The sequence below is a fragment of the Coloeus monedula genome (genome assembly GCF_965178545.1).
Source record: "Coloeus monedula genome assembly, chromosome: 19".
NCBI lineage: Eukaryota > Metazoa > Chordata > Aves > Passeriformes > Corvidae > Coloeus > Coloeus monedula.
In genome coordinates, this window is record NC_138799.1 from 5,037,028 (window position 1) to 5,057,918 (window position 20,891).

General features: G+C 45.1%; 1 protein-coding gene across 1 annotated transcript in view; it reads right to left on the reverse strand.

Moving 5' to 3' along the window:
* Positions 1-3,075: 3,075 nt before the first annotated feature.
* The window catches only part of SAP30BP (SAP30 binding protein), a 29,917-nt gene continuing 12,101 nt past the window's right edge, over positions 3,076-20,891 (reverse strand). The window contains exons 4-11 of the mRNA XM_082294003.1: positions 16,246-16,288; positions 10,146-10,234; positions 7,662-7,753; positions 7,163-7,223; positions 6,613-6,664; positions 6,137-6,195; positions 4,900-4,984; positions 3,076-4,226 (exon numbers count right to left, since the gene is read on the reverse strand). Of these exons, the coding sequence (XP_082150129.1) occupies positions 4,045-4,226; positions 4,900-4,984; positions 6,137-6,195; positions 6,613-6,664; positions 7,163-7,223; positions 7,662-7,753; positions 10,146-10,234; positions 16,246-16,288 (663 nt within the window). The 3' untranslated portion in view covers positions 3,076-4,044. The remainder of the gene's footprint in view (positions 4,227-4,899; positions 4,985-6,136; positions 6,196-6,612; positions 6,665-7,162; positions 7,224-7,661; positions 7,754-10,145; positions 10,235-16,245; positions 16,289-20,891) is intronic.

Genomic DNA, 20,891 nt, shown 5'->3' on the forward strand with positions numbered 1-20,891 from the left:
CCAACTATTGGAAGTCGTTGGTGTCCATGGTTCTCGCTTAGAACAAAAGGAAGGAAGTGGAATATAAACAGTCCGAGGAACAGCAGCCCAGGGAAGGCTCAGGGGTAGAAAACTGCTCTGTAACAGCCCTGCAGGAATGTGCTGGGGTAAAGCTCCCCCCCAAAAGGGAAGAGGAGACTTTGGTGGAACCTCACTGCCCCTTCAGGGGGTCTTGAGCCTCCATAGCAATTTATTTATTTAAACATTTAACATTAGACAGTATTGGGGAGCCCTGCTGAGAAGATCTCCATTTCTCTCTCCCTCTCTGGAGATATTCCAGAGCTGTCTGGACACAACCGTGTGCCAAGCGCTCCAGGAAGATCCTGCCTGAGCAGGGAGGTTGGGCCACTGTGGTCCCTTCCAGCCTCACCCATCCTGTGATTCCCTGCAGGTACCAACTCTGGGCTGTCCCAGGCTCACACCATTTCCCAGGAACAAGCTGCTCATATCCTTCGATGACTCTCTGGGCACATTACAAAGCCCACCTGTTTGAGGGGCTTCACAAGAGCTACAACTTCTCCCCTGCAAAGGAGAAGAGCTGGAAAGGAGCTTGTGCAGGTGCTGGCTGCAGCCATCGCCTCCCTCACTGCTGGAGCTGTCATCAGTAAAGCCTTGGCATGGCCCAAAGCCTTGGCAAGGTAGACTCTTTCTTTCATTTTTTGTTCATCTCAGTGCATAACTGCCCTAAACCAGACAGTGCAGCAGCAATCCAACTAAAACATAGCTTCAGGTGCTCCCATTCCACGGTTTGAGGTGGGGCTGGCAAGGGCTGCCCTCCCCACCTGCTCCCTCAGCCCGGCAGCGCCCAGTGAGACAGAAAATAAAAGCGAGCCCTGAACACCCAAAATCCCTTCCCACACCAGCATCAAAGGAGGGCAGATCTCTAAAGCACAACAAGCAAATAGGAGAGAAAATAACACCTCAGGGCATGGAGGTGGGAGACGACTTCAGAAGGGAGAGGGAGAGCAGAACCAACTCTGCCAAGGATGACTTCATTCCTGCAGCTCTCCTGCCTCTGCTGAGGCACAGACACAGACTTGAACGTGGAGTTTCAGCTGAGACAAAGCTCCTCGAGATATGAGACACCCCTGCTTAGGAAGGAGATAAGCAGAGAGAAGCCCCGTGGTGTTCAAGGAGCAGAGATTGTAATTCTTGGACTAAGGAAGGATGAAACTGGGACTGGTTTTACTCTCCTGGGTAAGGCTTAGCATCCCTTTGGAAGGAGAGGTGAGAATGAGTATCTACAGCTTTTAGAGTCACAAATGCAGCCTGAGCATCACTGTTGCAGCAGCACAAGGAGCTTTTTCTCTGTGTCAGCTCTGAATTTGCCTCAGTGCAGCTGGGGCACAGCTGCAGTTCCTGAGGGCTGTTCAGCACACAGGCACTGGCACACTCAGCAGGTCCCTCAGCAGGGCTCACACAGCCAAAGCTCCAAAGCAAACGAGTCCAACCTCCTGTCTGAGGGCTTCAGGCCATGGTTCCCAGGCCAGGAGGGATCCTTTTCCCTCAGGACATCACCCTTGTGTGCCTGATGTTCCCTTCACCTTCTCTGGGGCACTGATGCACCACAGCCCAGTGCAAGTCACCAACCAGTCCAATCCTGTTCTCAGAGCTGGGAAAAAGGCTTTTCCCTCAGAACTGCAGTTTCCACCAACCTGTGTAATCCATCTATTACCTCTGATCCAACATGCAAGACAAACAAGAGCAGCGAGTTATTGGCTGCAAGTTTGTTATACAGGGGTTGGCATCCTCACTCCAGCTTTTTGGAGAGAGAAAAAAAACCCCAAACCCAAATCATGCCTGTTGCAAGCTGCTTTCTCCACTGCAGACAGCAAACACCAACTCCTGGGAGCTCAGGAGGGAACTGCCAGAGCACAGCCCACTCCTCCAGGTCTCTTGCAGAAGCTGTTACTGCAGGAGTCTGGAAAATGCTGCTCCAGGAGCCTCATGGCAAGTCCATTCAGCAAAGCTCAGGGAGATTTCTCCTCATCCCTCATGCAGCAGCATCAAGCCCCTGTGATCAGCATTTTCCCATCACTCCAGATGCTGGACAGTGCCACTCAGTGTCACTCCCTGCCTGCCAGAGCAAAGCAGGAGCTGAACCACCACTTCTCAGATCTGATCCTAAAGCCCACAAAGAAATCCAGAGGTTTGGAATGACTGTGGATGCTGCAGAACAAGGAGGAAGAGGCCCACGGAAGGGGGAAAGGGTGAGGTGCCAGGATGTGTGATATGAATAAGATACATTTAAACAATGTTCAGTACCTTCTGTAGTGGGATTCAACCCCAGGAACTCCAGCAGTTGCCCTGTCAGGGGATTAACTGGTAAGGGGATTAACTGGTATTTTTCCGTGGTGCTTGGCACCTAACCAGCGTCAAACTGCCACAATTGGTTAATTAATGTGGTCTCGTCAGGCTCTCCCAGTTTGTGCCTACCACCAGTGACAGTGTCAGATGGGGCAGAGCTGTTACTCCATAGGATGGGGACAGAGTTAAGGCACCTTTACCAGCTTGCAGGAGCCATGTCAGCATCCCAATGCAAAGTAAATTAACAGAGATGTTTCCACCTAACTATTTTCACGCCTTTCAATATTTTATGCCTTTAAAAAGAGCAGTTCCACCATCTCCCCAAGTTCCAATGCTACAGTAACATCAGTCCTCTGGTTTATCTCCCATGAGCATTCCTGGATACACAGACACTTTTTTTTAAAAAGCTTAAATGACTGCCAGGACAGTGTGTTTAACATGTTTTAAAACTGTCTAAAGCCAGGATATCAACAAGCAGGATATCGACCTGTTATTTCTACCTTAAGTCTCCATAAATGCAAAGTCTTGATCACAAGTAACACAAGCTACATAAAAAACTGGGGGGAGAAAAAAAAAAAAAAAAAAAAAGCAATTCCAAACCATTGAATTCTCAGAAACTTACATTTTTGGTGATTTGGTAACCATCTGTCCTATCACTGCTTATACACGAGGACAAAGAGGCTCTAGGTAGAAATTTAACTTTAAAGAAATGCAGACACATCAGTGACATCAGGGTTTTTTTTTTTTTTAAAGACTTTTTGATTTTTATACAACAAAATTTTCAACTGAAAATACTTTTTCACAACAGTGGAGCAAGCAGTAACTGCCATGTGTGCATTCACAGAATATCACGAGCTAAAACAAAGACGGACAACATCACAAATAGGATCAGACACTCTCCTCTGCTTATCTGCTGTCCAACCTCATTCCGTGGCAATAGAAGTGTTTTCTGCACAGGTCTTTGCAAGTGAGTTCACAAATCAAACCTCTACAGCTTAAGGGTTCTGCATAGAAATCTCCATCCCTGTGAGATGGCAACAGGATGTTCCAGCACAGTTTCCTCAAGAGTTCAAGAGTTTCACACATGGTCACTAAGATCTACACAGAGAGCACAGGGTACAGGTGTCAGTGCTAGAACAAAGAGTGAGCCTACACTCACTGATGTAGTTTGCTTCAAGTCTCTGCTACACATCTGGACGTGGACACTGAGTGGTTGTCTCTGCTTCAACTCCCTCAGAACTGAGCTGGCTCTGGAGGGAGGCACCTACACAGGCTGCAGGCAGCCCTGAAGCACCACCTGGAACACACAGGGGTAACACTGACAGTCCTTCACTGCTTGCCCTTTGAATTTATTTTCTTTTTTCCCCCTAAACCAAACTTGCAAGTAGGTAAGACCCCAATGCAGTAATTGATAAGCAAACTTTTACAAGCTGACTCCAGATACCACCTTCCTCCAAGCACAACACAGGCAGCCTGCTTCTTCCCCCAGCAAGCAAAGGCAGAGGCATGGTGGGCAGAGGTCCATTCCTGTGGGCACACAGCTGGCATCCTGCTCCTGCCCCCAGCCTTCCAAAGGGGAACCGTGGGCTGCTTCAAAGAATCTTGTCATGGTTTACCAAAGGAGAAAGCCACCCTTCCCTTCCAAGGACAATGGCTTCAGTGACAAACAAGTCCAAAACACCAGGCCCAGCACAGCAGTCACTGCTTGGCCTTTTTCACAATGGTGCCCACAGCTGAGATCACCGTGGTTTTGGAGCCACTGGCACTGGTTGTCACTGTGACAACACCTGGCAGTGTTGCAGTGGTGGTGAGGATGGTGGGCTGAGCTATCGTCGTTACGGGGATGGCAGAGTCCCACTTGCTCTTCCTTTTCTGGGCATCTGTGAATTTGATTAAACCAAGCAAACAAGGATTAGCATTACGTTAGAGGTCACCAATCCCTTCTTAACACCCTGGCTTGTCAACCCTTAATATCCCACTGCTTGACTAGACAGCTTCCCCTCACATTTTATTTCAGGATACACTGGCAGTAAATGGGGAGGAGGAAAGGCAACTTTTCTCTTGGGGTACCAGGAGTCAAAGTAGAACTCTAGACCTGAAACTCCAGCCAAAGGGGAGACAGGATCACTCCCTGCCCCAAAGCAGATTTAATTTCAACAGAGCACACACGTCCCACTTGCTCAGCTACAGGCACAGGACACACTCATCAGCCTCCAGTGGTTTTTCTCCCTTCCCCTCAGTTTGCATGGCAGGAGAATGATTTCCAGTGTCTCCAAATCTCAAGATGTATCAGTCCCAGGAATACTCTACAACCACAGAGAGCAGCAGCTTTCTTGACCCACTAATAAGTCTCTTCACCATCCCACCTGGCCCCAGTCTTTCATTCCAGAAGGAGAGCCATGGAATACAGGGATTAGAAGAAAGCCAGTTCAACACCCCTTAGAAGAAACACTCTCTTGCATTACATGATCATTAAGGATCCTTCAAGGCTTCAGGAAGCACTAATCCCAGCACTGCTGCAGCTTAAGGGGTACATGCACAACCATTCCTTACCTCCCACAGTGGTGCTGGATGTTGTGGTGGTTGTGGAAGCAGCACTTGTTGTTGTCCCCTTTTTAGTGCCAGTCACAAATTCAATCTGGGAAGGGAGAGACACATGGGAGAAAAGGGAGAAGATAAAAAAAATGAAGTGTTACATAGCCTTTTTTTTAACCCACACCACCTCTCTGTCTTTTAAAAACAGCTTTAATGTGATGTAAGGCATCGGATTGACCTCTGAGCTGCCCATCATGCAGGAAGGAAGACACGGACTTCAGGCCATGAGAATTAAGGATTCCCGCAACCCAGCTCCTAAGTCTGATACTATAAAAATGTGTCTGTCAACTGGTAGAGGCACAGGATTTGATACAGCTCAGACAGGATAGATCCTGGTTATTAAACACTATATTTATACAGTTAGAAATTCTTTTTCCTTCAAGGAACATGCAAGGCAAGTCCTTGCTTGCACGATTTATTGCGACTGCATCACAGCAGGAAACCTGGCAACAAGAGCTCCAACAGCACTGCAGCCTCAGAACTGCAGATCTGGGCAAGGGCATGATCAGATACCTGGGCTACTGTGCAAAAAACCAAAACAAGCAGCAAGACACAGCATGCACTGCACGAAAAACCCTCCACACACTGGAGATGGAAGGAGGATGGCAAATCTCTAACATTAGACATGTTCTAATGCCAGCCACTGGCTTAAAGGAAACACAGGAGAGGAATAAAATCTCTTCCAAAGCCTGTGTTCTTTTTGGGGCATATAGAAGAATAACTGGGCTTGTCACAAAATGCAGGTTAAAACAGGCCCAGCTTTTCTGGAAATTTGATGCAACAAGGCAATATCACAGAGAACAGAAAACGGGTACTGTCTCACACTGAGATACAGGGAGGAAATGAAGCTTTAACTAGGCTAGACACCAAGCAAAAAGTCGTAAATTAAGGAAAAAGCTGTTCTTTATTCATTATCTTGCCTGTATCTGACTTACTGAATGCCATTTTTAGAGCTCTGGTTTAAAAATACTGACAAAACAGCAGGAAATCCACTGGAATAAACAACCTATAAATGGACCTATAAAGAAGGGCAAATAACTTGATCTGTGCAGTTTGGAGAAAGACATGCAAGAAGAAATGGAAGAACTGGGATAAAACAAGCAGTTTTAGCACAGAAACAGCAAAGCAACAGAATGAAATTCAGCAGGGAAAGAAACAAAAGCCCTGCACCTGCATCTCTTTAGGTTTGGAGTACCTTGGTGCGTTCCTTCTTGGCCTTCTCCAGTTTGTCCATCTCGATCTTCTGGGCTTTAGCTGAGAAAGAGCAGAAGATGTGAAGCACTAAGAACAGTAGAATTCCATAGTTCTCACTCATTCACACACTTCCCATCATAAAAAATAAAAAAATAGATGCAAATTCTATATAGAAAAATTAAACTGCCATGAAAGCGACTGCTGCTTTTTAATCAAAGCATTGCAGCACTAATTTAATGATTTGAGAGATGAAAACATTGCAGAACCAATTTAAATGAAAAGCCTTTCCAAACTGATGAAGCATCAATAACATTCAGGCACATCCAACCAGAATGGAGTCATTAAAGAGCAGCATGTGATGACTTCTCATTTATACAGAAAGTGAAGACTCCAGTGCAGTTAATTAAGTACAAAACACAAAGACCTAAGCTAGCACAAAAAAAAAAAAAAAAAAAAAGAGAGACTTCCTGGAATTACCTAGTGCCTCGTAATATGAATCCTCTGACCAGCCATGAGGATCAAACATGTCCTGAAAAAAAGAAATAAATCAGATTAGGGCTATTCCCACAGAAACACAAAACCCAGTGCAAAAATGTTTTAAGTATTTCTGTTGTCTGATGATAATCAGAGGTGACAATGATAATCATCACTGACTTCTTCCTCTATCCCAGTGACACAAAGATCCCATCAGACCTTCTTTTATGGGACCATTTTTGTAGTGAATGAAGAAACAGCTTTGAAGCTGGGCTAAGTCATGCGTTTTTCTGCTACTCAGCTTCTCTCCCCCTCAAGGAGTTCCATTCATACCTCCACCCTTCAGCAGTTTCTGTGCAGAATCATTGTAGCAAAGGTTGAGGCACTGAGGCTCAGTGCCACACAAAAATGTTCACTTCAATGCAGAGGCTCAGGCTGAAGTTGCCTTACAGGACCTCTAAGCAAGCAGGCTTAAGAAAGCCTGAGGTGAGACTTTACACCTCCACGTTATCCTTTACTCACTCCTTTTCCAGTCAAAAGCACTGCCACTCACCTTTGGATAATTTGTACCAAGTTCATCAATGGAACAAAACTGGATCAGCTTTTCATAGATGCTGCAAAGGAAAAGCAAGAGGTCAGAACAGAACCAGGGAGGTAGAAGGGAACAGAAGTGTTTCAGATGTGTCAACAGAGAGAGGTTCTCACCTCTTCACACAAAGTGAAATGAGAACCAGGGAAGCTACACCTGTTATGATGGATGTGGCACCCCATTATCCAGAACATTTCCTATTCCCCAGAACAGTCACATCTTCTGAAGTACTTCATCCCGAGCCTTCACATTTAAAATCTAACCAACACACCAACTCCAGCTGCTGCTTTACCAAACACAAAGAAGAGTTCCACTGTTTCAGTCACAAAAATGAGAAAGACAATTTGCAAGCAGTAGTCCTTCCTGTTTAGGATCCTCCTTCTGCTACAACTCCAACAAAGAGGAAAATTCCTCAAATTTGCTCCGTGGTACTTTAGTCACATATGAAAAGATGGTGGCTCACCTGGGGTTGCGAAATTCCTTCTTCCTCTGGATGATGTAGTTCATATCCATGCCCTCTTTCACTTTCCTCTCATACAGCTTTTGAATTTTATCCTAAAGGAGAAAGATTACAGGGTGAGCCAGGATGAAAAGGAGCAGCACACCAGCTGACGACTGTACATGTGGAAAGAAGCCAGCTGAACCAGTGACCTCCTTGAACGGAGCTAGGATTTCACCTTTACACCAGGGCCGGGCTGGTTGGGAGACACTTTCTGCTTGAAGGTCTGAAGTACCTTCATGAACTGTCTGATTGGTAAAGGAATTATCTTTGCACTTACTGAAGGCCTTGGTGATTAAAGATCTGCATGTAAGGCACAGACTCCTTTCCAGTCTGTTGTTTCCCTTTACAGCCACGACACAGAGAAGCCAATTCTGAAATCCAGAGGTTCTCCCACAACTCACAGTGACCACCAACACCCACCTGCAGCCTCAGGTGTGCACCTGAGAAAGAGCTGTTGGGCTACACTGCCCACAGGGCAAAGCTCCTGCTCATCTGTTACCCAGGCAGAGCCAGAGCCAAGTTCTGCTGGAGAACTAAACCCAGTGTGATCATCAGGTATTGCTGGGGATGCCCACTGGCAGCCAAATGCTCTCAGGAACAATGTGCTCATAAATCCCTGCTTTGGTACCAGTCAGATGGAATCAGCTTCTCTTTGCACATCACCCACAAGGCACAAGCCCCTGCAAAAGGCAACTTAACTGACTCAGGTTGCAGATATCAAGCAATCTACTCTCCAAAAAGGCTGAAAGATTTCAAATCAAACATGATTTTTTTTTTCCTCAGCAAGGTGATGAAAGTACTTAAAAGTATTCCTACTCTGGTGATGGTGAAGCAGAGGCAGAAGCTTTCAGACAGAACAGAGAGTTAAGTGGTACTGCTAAAATACCCTCAGTAACTTCTGTCATCTTTTCTTTTTGACAGGAATTTCTCATCTACAAGAGGCACATAAGAACAGAGGCTGGGCCTTCAGTCTTTCAGGATAGGAGAAGCTGAGTCAATTTTCCTTTGTTGCTTCTGGATAAGTCACTTCATGTCTCCCTCCCTGGACAGTCAAACACAGAGCTGACTATTGTCTAAGGGCTTGCTGCAGCCTGAATAAAGGAGGATTGTTAAGAGCTGATATGAAACTCAACAACCTTTATAAGATAAATTTTCATCAGGATGTCACAAAATCAGCAAGAGGAAATTACACCATCTCCACGTCCAGCATACACATTGTGAGGTTTGAAGGAACAACTGCAAAAAATGTGAATTTGGGGAGTAGAAATGATTGAATAGCTGTTCCCTTTTATCCCCTCCCCATGGAGTAGCAATAAAGTTCCTGAAGTCCACAGATGAGCAACTACTCAGTCAAGTTTATAATAAGAAATCCTCTGTTTGGCAGAGTTCAAAACACAGTTTATCAGAGGAAAAATCTGACAAAAGAGCAAACCACCAGAGAAAAGCCCAGAATATTTTACATCTCTAAAGAACAATCCCATCTCCTTGCTCAAAGTGCTCTAAGATGTGGTTTGACCTGCCAGCAGAGGACAAGCTCCCCTTTGATTTAACACACTAAACTGCTGTCAAAGGGGAAAAATTCTCCTTTATTCTGTCTGCCCTGTCAAGCTCTGTGCATTCCTCTGCAGTGTGTTAGACCTGTTCATTGATGTCAGTAAAATGCTCCTACAGCACAGGTTTGGGTGTGCCCAGGTACAGTGTGTGGAGAAGAAGAAAGCATCATCTGGTTGGTGAGTCACTCTGAATCACCACTGCACATTAGGGGCTACTTTATAGAGAAGTCCAGGAGTAATTCTTTACTTGTATTTCTGTTGGGCAGAAAACCAGAGTTAAAACTCGAACGTGTGTTAGGAGACAGCAGTCCCTGCTCTTTCATTTGCACTCAACGAGGAGAACACAGAAAGTTATTGCAAACTTGGTCACTGCCATTATTTGGGTGTGCACCAGAGAAAACATGCATTTGTGTTCTTTTGTTGCCTCTAAGCTACCAGCCTTCCCTCTAAATGTTTACCATCCAGAGACATGTAGGTGGAAAAGGAATCCAGGCATTGCTGCCTCAACTATTCCAGTTTAGGGGATTTCAGGCCTGTATAGAAAAACAATTTGTTCTCTGCTAGGAAGCTGAATTTGCTGAGGTAAGAGGAAAGCAGCCCTGACAGTAAACATTGCTTCTGTGTCACTGCTGGGATCAAGAGCTGTTTTAAAGCATAACTAACCCACAGAGGCTGGAAAACAGCTTAAAGCTACTTTGAGATTCCTAAACTAGAACTGCTGTAAAGCCTAAAGCATTAACACAGTGCATTCATAAACGCAGTGTGGTGAAACCCAGCTTTAATGCTGCAGCTTTGCCTTGTGCAAAATTACTGAGCAGGGTTCCCAAATATCCCCTGAACTGCAAGTCTTAAAAAAAAAAAAAAAAAAAAAGAGAAGTGGACTTATACCAACCTGCAACTGGTTAGAACATCTGCCAGGAGGCTCAGGAGGGATTTTGATCTCATCTGGAGACATGTTCCGCACTCTCTCTGAAAAAGAAGCTGGAGAGAGCAAACTGGGATGAGTTCTGGCACTACTGACGGGAATTTCAGCCATAAAAGTAATGAAATTTGTTTTATGTCTTTGTCAGCACTACTCCCTCATTGGGAACCAAGGGACCAAGGTGATGAGAATGCTGACAACTGGTACTTGTCTACTTGTCGTGTTTTTAAGGTGCTGAGCAAGAAGCAACTAAAGAACCTAAAGGCTGGGTCATTAAAAGAGGGATATGATGCTTGTTTTATTGATACCTACACCCTTGGAGAGAGAATTGGACCATGCATGTGGAGGATGACAGGATCAATTTTATGCAGTCTGGCTCTTTTCCATTTTGGGGGAGATAATCACTTTGTGACTATTTAGCTCAGGACATACCTGGATGAACCAAAATAGTTCCAGAAGGGAACAATGCTCCCCAAGGCTGTCAGGAGTTAACCACAAGAAATTACATTTCATCCTTAAGTTAACACTTCTTTTATAGGCACTTTGATCTTTACTTACAGAGACAGACTATTGCTAGAAAGAACAACTCGTTCTGCAGGACTGGGAACAGCCCAGTCCAGATTGCCAGATTTCCACAGCTGTTTGTACTGGGATATACTACTGAAGTACCTGATTGCCTTGTAAAGATTAGTTTACAGAGTTATCAGCAAAAGAAACAGCCACGTTTCCCCCCACTGCTTGCTACTTTCCCACTATTATGGGAAACCCAGGCAGTTTTCTGGCCAAGCCTTGGAGCAGAGATTTGTGCCCCATTTAAGCAGCTGGGATTGTTTTCAAGCATAATTTGTCCAGGGAACACATCCCAGAGCTGGTCTGTAGTGGATAAGAGGCCTGAGAGCAGCACAGAAGTCACATCGACCAAGTTTCTCACATGTGCAGCTCCTCAGTTACACATTCCTCAGTAAAGCTGCCTGGGCTGCAGCTCCAGCACCCAGAGTTCAGCTCCTCTGAATAAAGGCCAGGAGGGCCCAAAGGCCAGACAAGGGTGTCGGGACTCTGGGGAGCTGAGGCTGCAGATAAACAACACCACACATGATCAGTGCTGCTACAGTTTCCATGTCTTTTGTAAAAATGCAAAGCACTAAGGACAACATCCTTTAGAGAGGCAAAGCTGGCAGGCAACCACTCATTCTATTTCATCAAGATGTTGCTGAGGGTTAAATTCTTCAGAGCTTGCCAGCAACAAACAAAAAGTGTCCTTTGGCATTTACCAAGTGGGAGCCTTGATGGAAGGAGGAAAGCTTGCCAGAGCCCCGACAGAAAGGCAGGCAAAGGGAGCTCCCTGACAAGGCACACATTTGTTACAGGTTACAGCTGCTGGTGGGATGGGGAAGCCTCTGGGTTAATTAGAGCTTCAGAAAACCCAGAAAGACAGTGGTAAAGACACAGAGGTGTGGATAATACACAACACACAAGGCTTGCTGGGAAAGGTAAAAGCTGATTAATGGCTTAAGAGGTTCACAGCATCAGCAGAAACATTAAAAATAAAAAAGTCAAAAAGACTATTAAATCCAGACTTCATAAGGCAAAGAAAACACCTGAAAAAAAATTTTAAAAAAAAAAAAAATCAAGCCTAGCTCCACGTTAGGCATCCCATAGGCTCCCTGTCCTTGCAGATGAGCCACAGAGAAATGAAACATTTATGGGAAGGGGAACTGTGTGCTCATATAAACTCAGGAACTCTGGGTGGGACCTCCGTTTTACCAGCAAAAAAAGTCAAAGCCGTAAGAACATGTTCAGCAAACCATTCAAAGCCCCCTTGGAAAAGAAATCATTTTGGAGGCAAAACAACAGCTCCCAATGAGACAATGTATTTTGATGCATGACTTTTCAGGTTCAGTGCTCATTTCCTCTTTAGTTTAAGCCTTGTGAAAACAAACCTTTATCAACATTATGGGGGAAAGCATCTTTTAATGGTTTACAAAGAACTGGAACTAAGGAATCTTTCCCTCCTGCAATCCCACCAGAGCTGGAGGCAGCTGAACGCTGCCAGCAGCAAGGCAGGACATGCACGTCACAAACTGAGCACAAACTTGCAGCATTACTCAGTTATTTGATCACTTTGCAACCAGACTGAGGTGACACATCATTAGGAAGAAAAGGGTGAGTTTAAGGGTGAGTTTAACCCCTTTGGGCTTATTTACTGTAAGGAAGTACAAATTATCCATGCCCTCCAGCAGTTCTCAAACTTGCTCCCCAAACAGACAGAATGGCTGATTCCACAGCATCTTCCCACCAGCTCTTTCCCTAGAGGAAAGGACAGCTGGGAATATCACTCAGAATAATCCTGGGACTTGCATGTATGGCCACAGGCTCCTGTATAAAACATTTTGTGTTTTCCAAGTCCCAAGGGCAGCTTTCCACCACCTCTACAGCAATAACTGCAGATGAACAGCTCACAAGGTGTGTCCTCACAGGATACATCCAAGTGCTCTGTGCATCCTGTTATTCCTGCCAAGATCAAAGTTTTACTTTGACATGAGTCACAGGTAGTGACACTGGCTTCAGCCCCTAATTTGCCCTGTGATTTGCAGGCTCAGCCTAGAGGATCTCCAAATGGGGACTTCAGGAAGTGGCTGTTGGCACAATTAATCACTCCAGGCACACCCAGATTCTGGCTCACAGTAAGTAAATATCTTCCCCAATCAGATTCTAAGTCCTGACAAAGAACTAAGGCTGTGAAGCAGATCCCATGAGTCAGATGGGGGTTCAAAAAAGCAGGGGCCACTGCCCCTGAAAGGACACTGCTGCTGGTGTTAGTCCGTGCATTCTCCTTCCACAAGCTGACCTAAAAATATAAACTTTCATCAGCACAAGCAATAGGTGTTTGTAGCTTTGTGTGCAGTCAGCACATGCCCTGTGGTTAAGCAGAGACACTCTGCTCCCAGGCCATGCACAGCAGGCCAAAGCACAGGCAAATATTAGGGGTTACCTTGCAAAGACTCAGCACCTCAGCAGTCAGTGAAGGATATTTGCTCACCAGATCTTGGTGAGGCAGAAAACTAAATGGAAATGCTACATGTAGTGTGCTTCAGTTTGAGATAGATGGGTTATGTGACCTATACCCAACAGCAGCAGACAATCTGCAAAGCAGGAGAGAAAGTGGCACAGTGCAAACTCTGAGCTCCATTTCCAGAAGGAAATGACTGCTCTCAGTCTAAAGGCCGTGCTGGAGACATTGTCAGAGAGCACACAGCAATTTCGTTTCCTACAGAGAGGTAGGAATGTTTTCCTAGTGCAGAGAAGACCAAAAGAACAGAAAGCACAGGAGCTGGCTGTACAGGACAGATATGGTAGGGATCATGGCTCTTGGGTTAACACTGCTCCCAGGCAGGATGAAGAATTCCTGTCCCTTTCAAGGGCCACTTACATGCTGTGCTTTAGGCAGCCACAGGGGATTAGAGGCAGTTCAGGTGGCAGTTTGTTTCTAAAGGTCACACTATGCAAAAAAAACCACGAAAATGGTGATCAGAGGGACAAGGGTTTCCCCTGGAGACGTGCAAACCGGTGGTGCCAGGTCTCTAAAACTGCATTCCCTGGCACTCCAGTCAAGTCTGCTTGGCATAAACCGGAGGAGGGGGGGGGGGGGGGTTCTGATTTCCTGGCACCAGAACAGCCAAATCAGAAGGAAGAACTGGAAGCAACAACATGCCAGTGAGTCACCCATCCATGGAAGGACACCAGTTCCCTTTCTGCTCCGTGGGCTGAGAAATGCAGAGGGAGACCTGCCATACTTTCTGCTCTTATGAACACTGACTTTGTGTTCAGATATCCCAAGGGCTGGAGAGAACATTTCTTACAATCCAAAAGGGAAACAACCATGCTGCAAAGAACTTCAGGGCAAAAAACTCCCACATCCTAGAAGTATTATTTTGCAAGGCTGCAGGACACAGCAAATGCAATGTCCTGGCAGCACCATGAACTCTTCAGAGTGGTACAAAAAGCCCAAAAGGACAATGCTGATGTAGAAATCTGTGAAAATAAGTTTCACACGTATTTCCTTCTCAACCACGGGGATGAAACCTTCCCTCTCATTCTGTCAGCCATTGATTATGTGATCACTACTTTGGCATAATCAGGACAACCATGCCCTTTCCAGCTGCTCATCCCTACTGTTCCCTTTGTGCCAACTCAGTGCTCACCTAGCATGCACTAAACACATCAGGGAATGCATCCAGCTGGAAGCCTCACAGGGAAAGAAAAAAAAAAGAAACAAAAAAAGAGCAGTGAAGATGGATCCCAGCTGGCCCCCACTCCCAGAGCTGCTCCAACATTATTGTGTATCCAGGGGAGGTCAAACACAAACAGTGCTTTTGGCAGGAGCCTACATTTAATACTTAAGCAACTGCACACAGAAATCACAGGCTTTAATAAAGGTGATGCTGAAAAATGCAGGGTTATCTTCTGAGAAGGGCAGGCCTGCAAGCTTCTAATCCAAAAAGCAGTTGTGGAAAACTGTTTAAGGAGGACCTTGACTTCCACATACTGATAAGACAAAACTTGAGCAGTGTCAGAAAATCTTGCACCATTTTCCATGGAAGAATTTTAACTGTGAAAGTCCAAATTTCCAGAAAGGGAGTGGTTCTTACATTACTCCAACCGTAAGTCTCTTGCAACAATTCCTTTTCAACTAGATAAGATATGGCCTAATGGAACAGACCTACAGAATCCAGCATGGCAAGTATGCTGATCTCTAATAACCTGGTTCAGCACAAAGCCAGCCTGCAGGCTGCTGTTGGGAAAGGATATTAAAGATAAGATTGCAGAGACCTCAATCCAGGTCTCAGACTCTCCGACACTGTTCACCCATGAGTTGTGACACTACTAAGTGCTCCCTGTGCTGCTTTTAAACCCATGTGGCAAGTCTGAGACAAAGAAATCAAGTCTGGGCAGTCACTGGGGGAAAAGGAAACTAACAAAATTGTAACCTGAGCCTTAAACCTTCACTGAGAAAGGACTTCCCACTACACTGCTTTACAACTGCACAGGTTCTGCCATATGTGAAGTACAGATGAAAAGGGCAGTTGGCTTCCAGAGATTTTGCTGCACTTTTTACCCCAAATGCTGTTGTCTTATCCATTTTTCTAGGGTGCATTTTGAGGCAGATGAGTAGATTGGAGAAAGATTTCTGTTGCATTTGATGATGAGATTGGTTGAAGCAGTTTTGCCCTCTAAAGGCAGAAAATCCAATAGAGCAGTTGCAAAGTCTAGGCAGGCCAACTAAAAAAGGACTTATAAATCCCAAACTTCAGTGATGGCTGCTGTAGGAGTTACAGCTGAACACCTGAGTACTTACCATCTTAATTTACCTTTATCACATTTTATGGCTGAAATATCAAACTGATTTGAGTGATGACGCAACTTCCAAACTCATTCATTTTTAATGATGTTATTACATGATACCACACAGCTGTAGGAGTAACCTCAGGAGCAGAGGGTCAGTTCAAGACAGTCAGAAATGCAATATAAAATACAGTTTCTGTGCAGCTCCAAAGAGACCAAGCAGAGGATTGTATTTCAAGCTCACAATTTGGACTTCCCAAATCTATAATGGTGCGACCAATAAATGAGGTGTCACAAAAATCAAGTAAGTTTTAGTAACCATTAGAAAACACACAGTACTATGTCAGCACAGCAGCTGGAAATCTCTAAGTGGCTCACATTTAAATGGGGATAGTTTTGGTGAGTTTTGGAAGCCACAGGACAAAGTCATCACTCCTGATTCCACTGGCTCTATCTATACAAAGCTACACTATTGGTTTTAACCTGGTCTAGAAAAACACCAACACTGCCCTTTACAAACATGTTTTAAACACATAATACATGAAATTATTTTCGTATTTTTAGGCATGAAACCTTTCTCCCAGAAGAAAAGTTCACTGAAAATATTCAGGCAATAATTGAAACTACAGCATTGCCAGGACAGAGGGAAGATGCCTTTTACAAAGTGGGACTTACAAGGTCTAGCTTGAAAAAAAACCTGTGAATAAGTACTTCTGAGTGAACTTACCAACTAGCTCCTGAGGATCTCTTTTCTCCACTTCTGAGAATTCCTGCAAGAAAGGAGGAAGAAACAGACTTTAGTCAAATCATGCTTCCAACCTAAAAAGCTACGCTGTTTATTTGTTTAGAAATGCACAACTTTATTCTGAGACAAGAGAATAAAATTTAAGAATGAAACTCAGTATATTAGATAAAAGGACAATGTCTGGACCATGAAAAGTCAAAGTCTAACAGGATGCTCCACTTCTTTGCAAAGCTAAATTTAATGAAAGAATTTCGGCTTTGTTTCACCAGGTCTTGCATACTGAACTCCTTTGGAATTCCACAGAAACTGCTGTACTCGAAGCCCTTCCTCAAAACAGATCAAATCATGGATTCCTCATTTTTGGTGACTGGCCCTGGGCACCAACCAGGAGTCGGTGTTTTAGAGCACAGTTAGGTAAACACAGGCTGGATCCAGCCCACAGGAAACTCCTTTAGTCCTGGGAATGCCGACCGCAGGCCTGTGCAACTCCCAATGCTCTGAGCAGGGTCAGCCTGGTGCATTCCCCAGAGGAATGTGGCAACAGCCCAGATGCTCCCAGAGCCAGAGCTCAGGGACTTCAGGGCAGCACCTGATCAGCCTCTCCAGCCTCCCAGGGCTCTGCAGGGTCCCAGGCTGCAGAGGTTTGCCAGATGTGTGTGTGGTGCTAAATTCATCTCTGCCACTGTGCCATGCAGGGCTTTGGCTGACAAAGCCTCTCCAAACCAAACTGCCAGGGAGAGTGGTGGTGATGCAGATCCTGTGCTCCTACTTCAGAAGGATGATCTCACTGTCAATTCTCTTGCTGCTGCTTTCCAGGAGTGACACAACCAACCTGCTCTACCAGAGACTCAAGGGCAACCTCCACTGGCTTGCAGTGCTGTTTGGAGATCTCCACACAGCTAATCCATCCCTGGTTACAGAAATTAAGGACACTTCACTTACAGATGTTTGCAGCAGAGTGTGCTGAGCATGAAGCATTATGTAGGACAAGGCACTCTTAAATATGGTTCCACCATACTGAGACCAACACCCAAATATTTTGGTGCTTCTGGGGGATCCCAGCAGAGTCACAAGCACTATCAAGCTTGGCACAAATAGAGTTTCTGAAACAGTCCCAGCTGTATCCCAACATTGCCCTCTCCCCCTGCCTCCCTCCCAAAGACCTTTTGTGACTCACTGGACTGTTTGTCCAAAATTCCTCAGTGCCTCCAAACACTGAAGCCATTCATTGAACCTGACACTGACAGAATGCTGCTTGGTAACCGCTCCCTGACCCCCTCCTTTTCTCCATTTCCAGTCAGGTGAGATGCGCATCAGGTGAGGAGAGAGCAATGAGGTCACCAAGCCAGATGTGGCAACAGCCTGTGCCAAACTCACTCTGAAAATCCACCCATTTTCAGAGAAGCCAAAGCCCTCTGGAAGCAGAAAAACAAATTCTTTGTGTGGCACTAACTGCTACAGGGCACGTTTTATAGCCATTCATGGAAGACAAAAAAAAAAAAAAAAAAAAAAGAAAAGAAAAGAAAAGAAAAGCACTATTTCTGCATTAGTACACTTGGGTTCACAGAAACACAAGGCTAAAGCTATTTCAGAGAATGAAAGAAGTACACAGAGGAACACACATCTTCTCCCTGGCCAGCTGGCCCCAGTCCCCTCTGAGATGGGCTGAAGTGTAACAGCTCCAACCCCTCTGAGACAACGCCCTTGGTGTGTGCATCAGCAGCTCTTCTCCCAGGGCCTCCAGCAGCACAGGCAGAGAAAAATTTAAACAGGAACATGACATTTCAAAGCAAAAAATTTATGCCAAAGCAGTACCTCTCTTTGGCGAGAGCACTGGACAGGAATCCAGGGAATCCAGACTGTTTGCCATAAACCTACATGGATGGGGAGTTCACACAGTGAGCTTCAGGTCACCACTGGAGAACTGGGGGCAATTCTGTTGTAACTGATGGGCTGTGAGGACAAATCCAGATGAACATGGAGGCTGGAGAAGCTCACAGAGCTGCAGGTGCAAGGTAACATCTGTCCAGGCACATACAGTGACTCACCAGCAGTAAATACATGTGGTCAGGACACTGCTCATTCCCTTTCCAGGGAGAACTTGCTAGGATGGGTAATTAAAAGTGTTTTTCACTTTGGTTTGAGACAACAAGCAAATATTTGTTGAGGTGAAAGGAGGGAACTGCTTTAGCTCCAACCTTGACTAAATTGCATCCTGCACTCTTATCCCTTGAAAGTTTTAAGTGGAACTGAGAGTGAAGTGGAAGAGGCTATGTCCCTGAGCACCTCTCAATCCTTCCTCATACCCAGCACTTCATTTATGATTCCATTATGCTTCCCATCTCCTTCTGCCCACTTGTCCTCAAAGGCAAGAAAAACAATCCCCCAAAATAGCAATATTACCAAGCAGGCACTTAAGGATCACAGTGGCACAGCCAAATTCAGGTGCATTAGACATGGGCTACGTGGCCCCAAGAAGGCTGCCCTCTTATTTGGGCCACTAACAGGCTTGCAAGGGGTTGTGCTGCATTTCTGACCTTTCCAGAAGCCCATTTTCAAGTCTCCTGTATGCCTGGAGTTAGTACCAAGCATAAGCACACAACTCTCAGGAAACATGAACTAATATGCTGAGAGAGAATCTGATGGCCAAACCCTCTCCTGTCATGCACCTTATATTAGACAAAGATCTCTGAAATGTCAGCTGTGTTAAATAGTATGAACTTCCAGAATCATCAGTAAGTTTGCTTTTACCAGAATTTTCTTCTTTAATTTGCATCCTTTGAGTCTGTCCCATTTATAACAGGTTAAATCAAGCCAGCCCTATCAGGCTCCACTGTTTTCCTCTGGCCCACACTTTCCCACCACAGCTGCTCCAGCAAGCCCAGTCCCCACATCCCCAGGCCTCAGCCAAGACATCAGAGAGCCCAGAGCTACACCAAGCAAAAGCAAACACGTTCAGCACCGGATTGCAGCCCCACCTCACTGCCCAGGGGATAGGAATTTTGCTTAGTGATGAGTTCCTTCGTACCTCCACCCACTGCTCCATCCCTAACGAGCTGGAGACATCAACACAGCTTTTCATTAACTCGCTGCTTTCAAACCTCTTAAATGCCTTCAGAAAACAAAGGGATGACCGACTTCTCCTACAGTGCTTGTTCATATTTGCTCCCTTTGCTGTTGAAAACTACGAGGCAAGCATCAACAACTTGATCAAAGTTTGGCAGATGCAAGGTTTAAGGAGTCTTGTTCAAACCTCTGAGTATCTACTGAAGATCCAGAACAGTCTAAAAACCTCCAGTGGAGCAATCACACAACAAGAACTGTCCTAAACCCCCTTAGGCTAATTTAAGTTTGAGACACACCATGAGTACAATGAACTGATTAGGAAAGACAGCATAAAAACCACAAATCTGCAGATCTAATCTAATACATTAAGTGGAATGAAATGGAGAATCACCAAGTGGAAAAATAAGGTACAATAAATACTGAAAAGTTGCTACCTTTTGGTTATGAAAGAGAAGAAATATTTATGTGTGGATGAGAGATTTCTAAAGGAATTCCAAAGCATTTAAACAATGGAAAATTTGAAAGGTAACTGAATTTTAAATAGGGAAGTTACCTAAATCCACTTAGGCAAAGGTGATCTCTCTGTAGATTACATCACCAATATCCACTGTTATGTATCAGTATCAGTTCCACTGTTATGTATCAGTATCTCACATGAAGAGCACAAAATCAAGCAGCTGAGTGGCTCCAGCAGGAGAGATTTTATGTCAAATCTCCCTATCAGGGTAAATATATGGAATTATTAGAGACTTCAAGTATCCCAGAGCTAAAGGCATCACTTAAAGGGTTCGTTTCCATCTGAATTCTGAGGTCATTCAAAAAAATAACGAAGTTAAGACTTTGCTAGTGGCACCTGTACCACAGAGTTTTCACAAACCAAACCCCTGGAAATCTGTACAGAAGCAGCTCTGAATTCACTTAAAGCTTGACTGAGTTAGGGGGAAAAAAAAAAAAAAAGCAGTACTGTACTTTATCATGCACTCAGCAAGTTGATTTTCTGGCTGCCATCTGCTCTGCAGCCTTGATCTCACAAGATCAACGGTTTAAGGGCCCAAAGCCAGACGGCCTCGCTCCAACAGAGCCACTGAAAGGAGTCAAGGGATGCCATGGTGCTCCAGAGCCAAGTTGGAAGAAGTCTGGAAACACAAAGACAAGAAGGAGGGAGACTCCTTTCCCCTGATCTGGAGACTAATAAAGAGCAGGCTCTGAAGAGCACAAGCTGCTGTGGACAAAGTATTAAAAAACCCTCAAATCGCATCTTTTTAACATAAGTCACGATTTCTGTGCTTCCAAGAACAATTGTGCACATCAGCTCACTGATAGCAGACAACACTTATGCTGTTACTAATCCTGTGTGAGTACAGGAAAAGGTTTTTCATCTTTTCCACTTTCCCAAGACATGTTTTTTTCAAGCCCTGGACAAGACGACTCTGCCTGCAAGAGCCTGGCTGGTGAGCACCCAGAGTGCTGGTTCAGTTTCCATGCATCACCAGCAGTTAAAGAGGAGCAAGATGAAGGGAGGGCATGTACACACACATAAGGAAAGTGCTGCATTTTGCCTG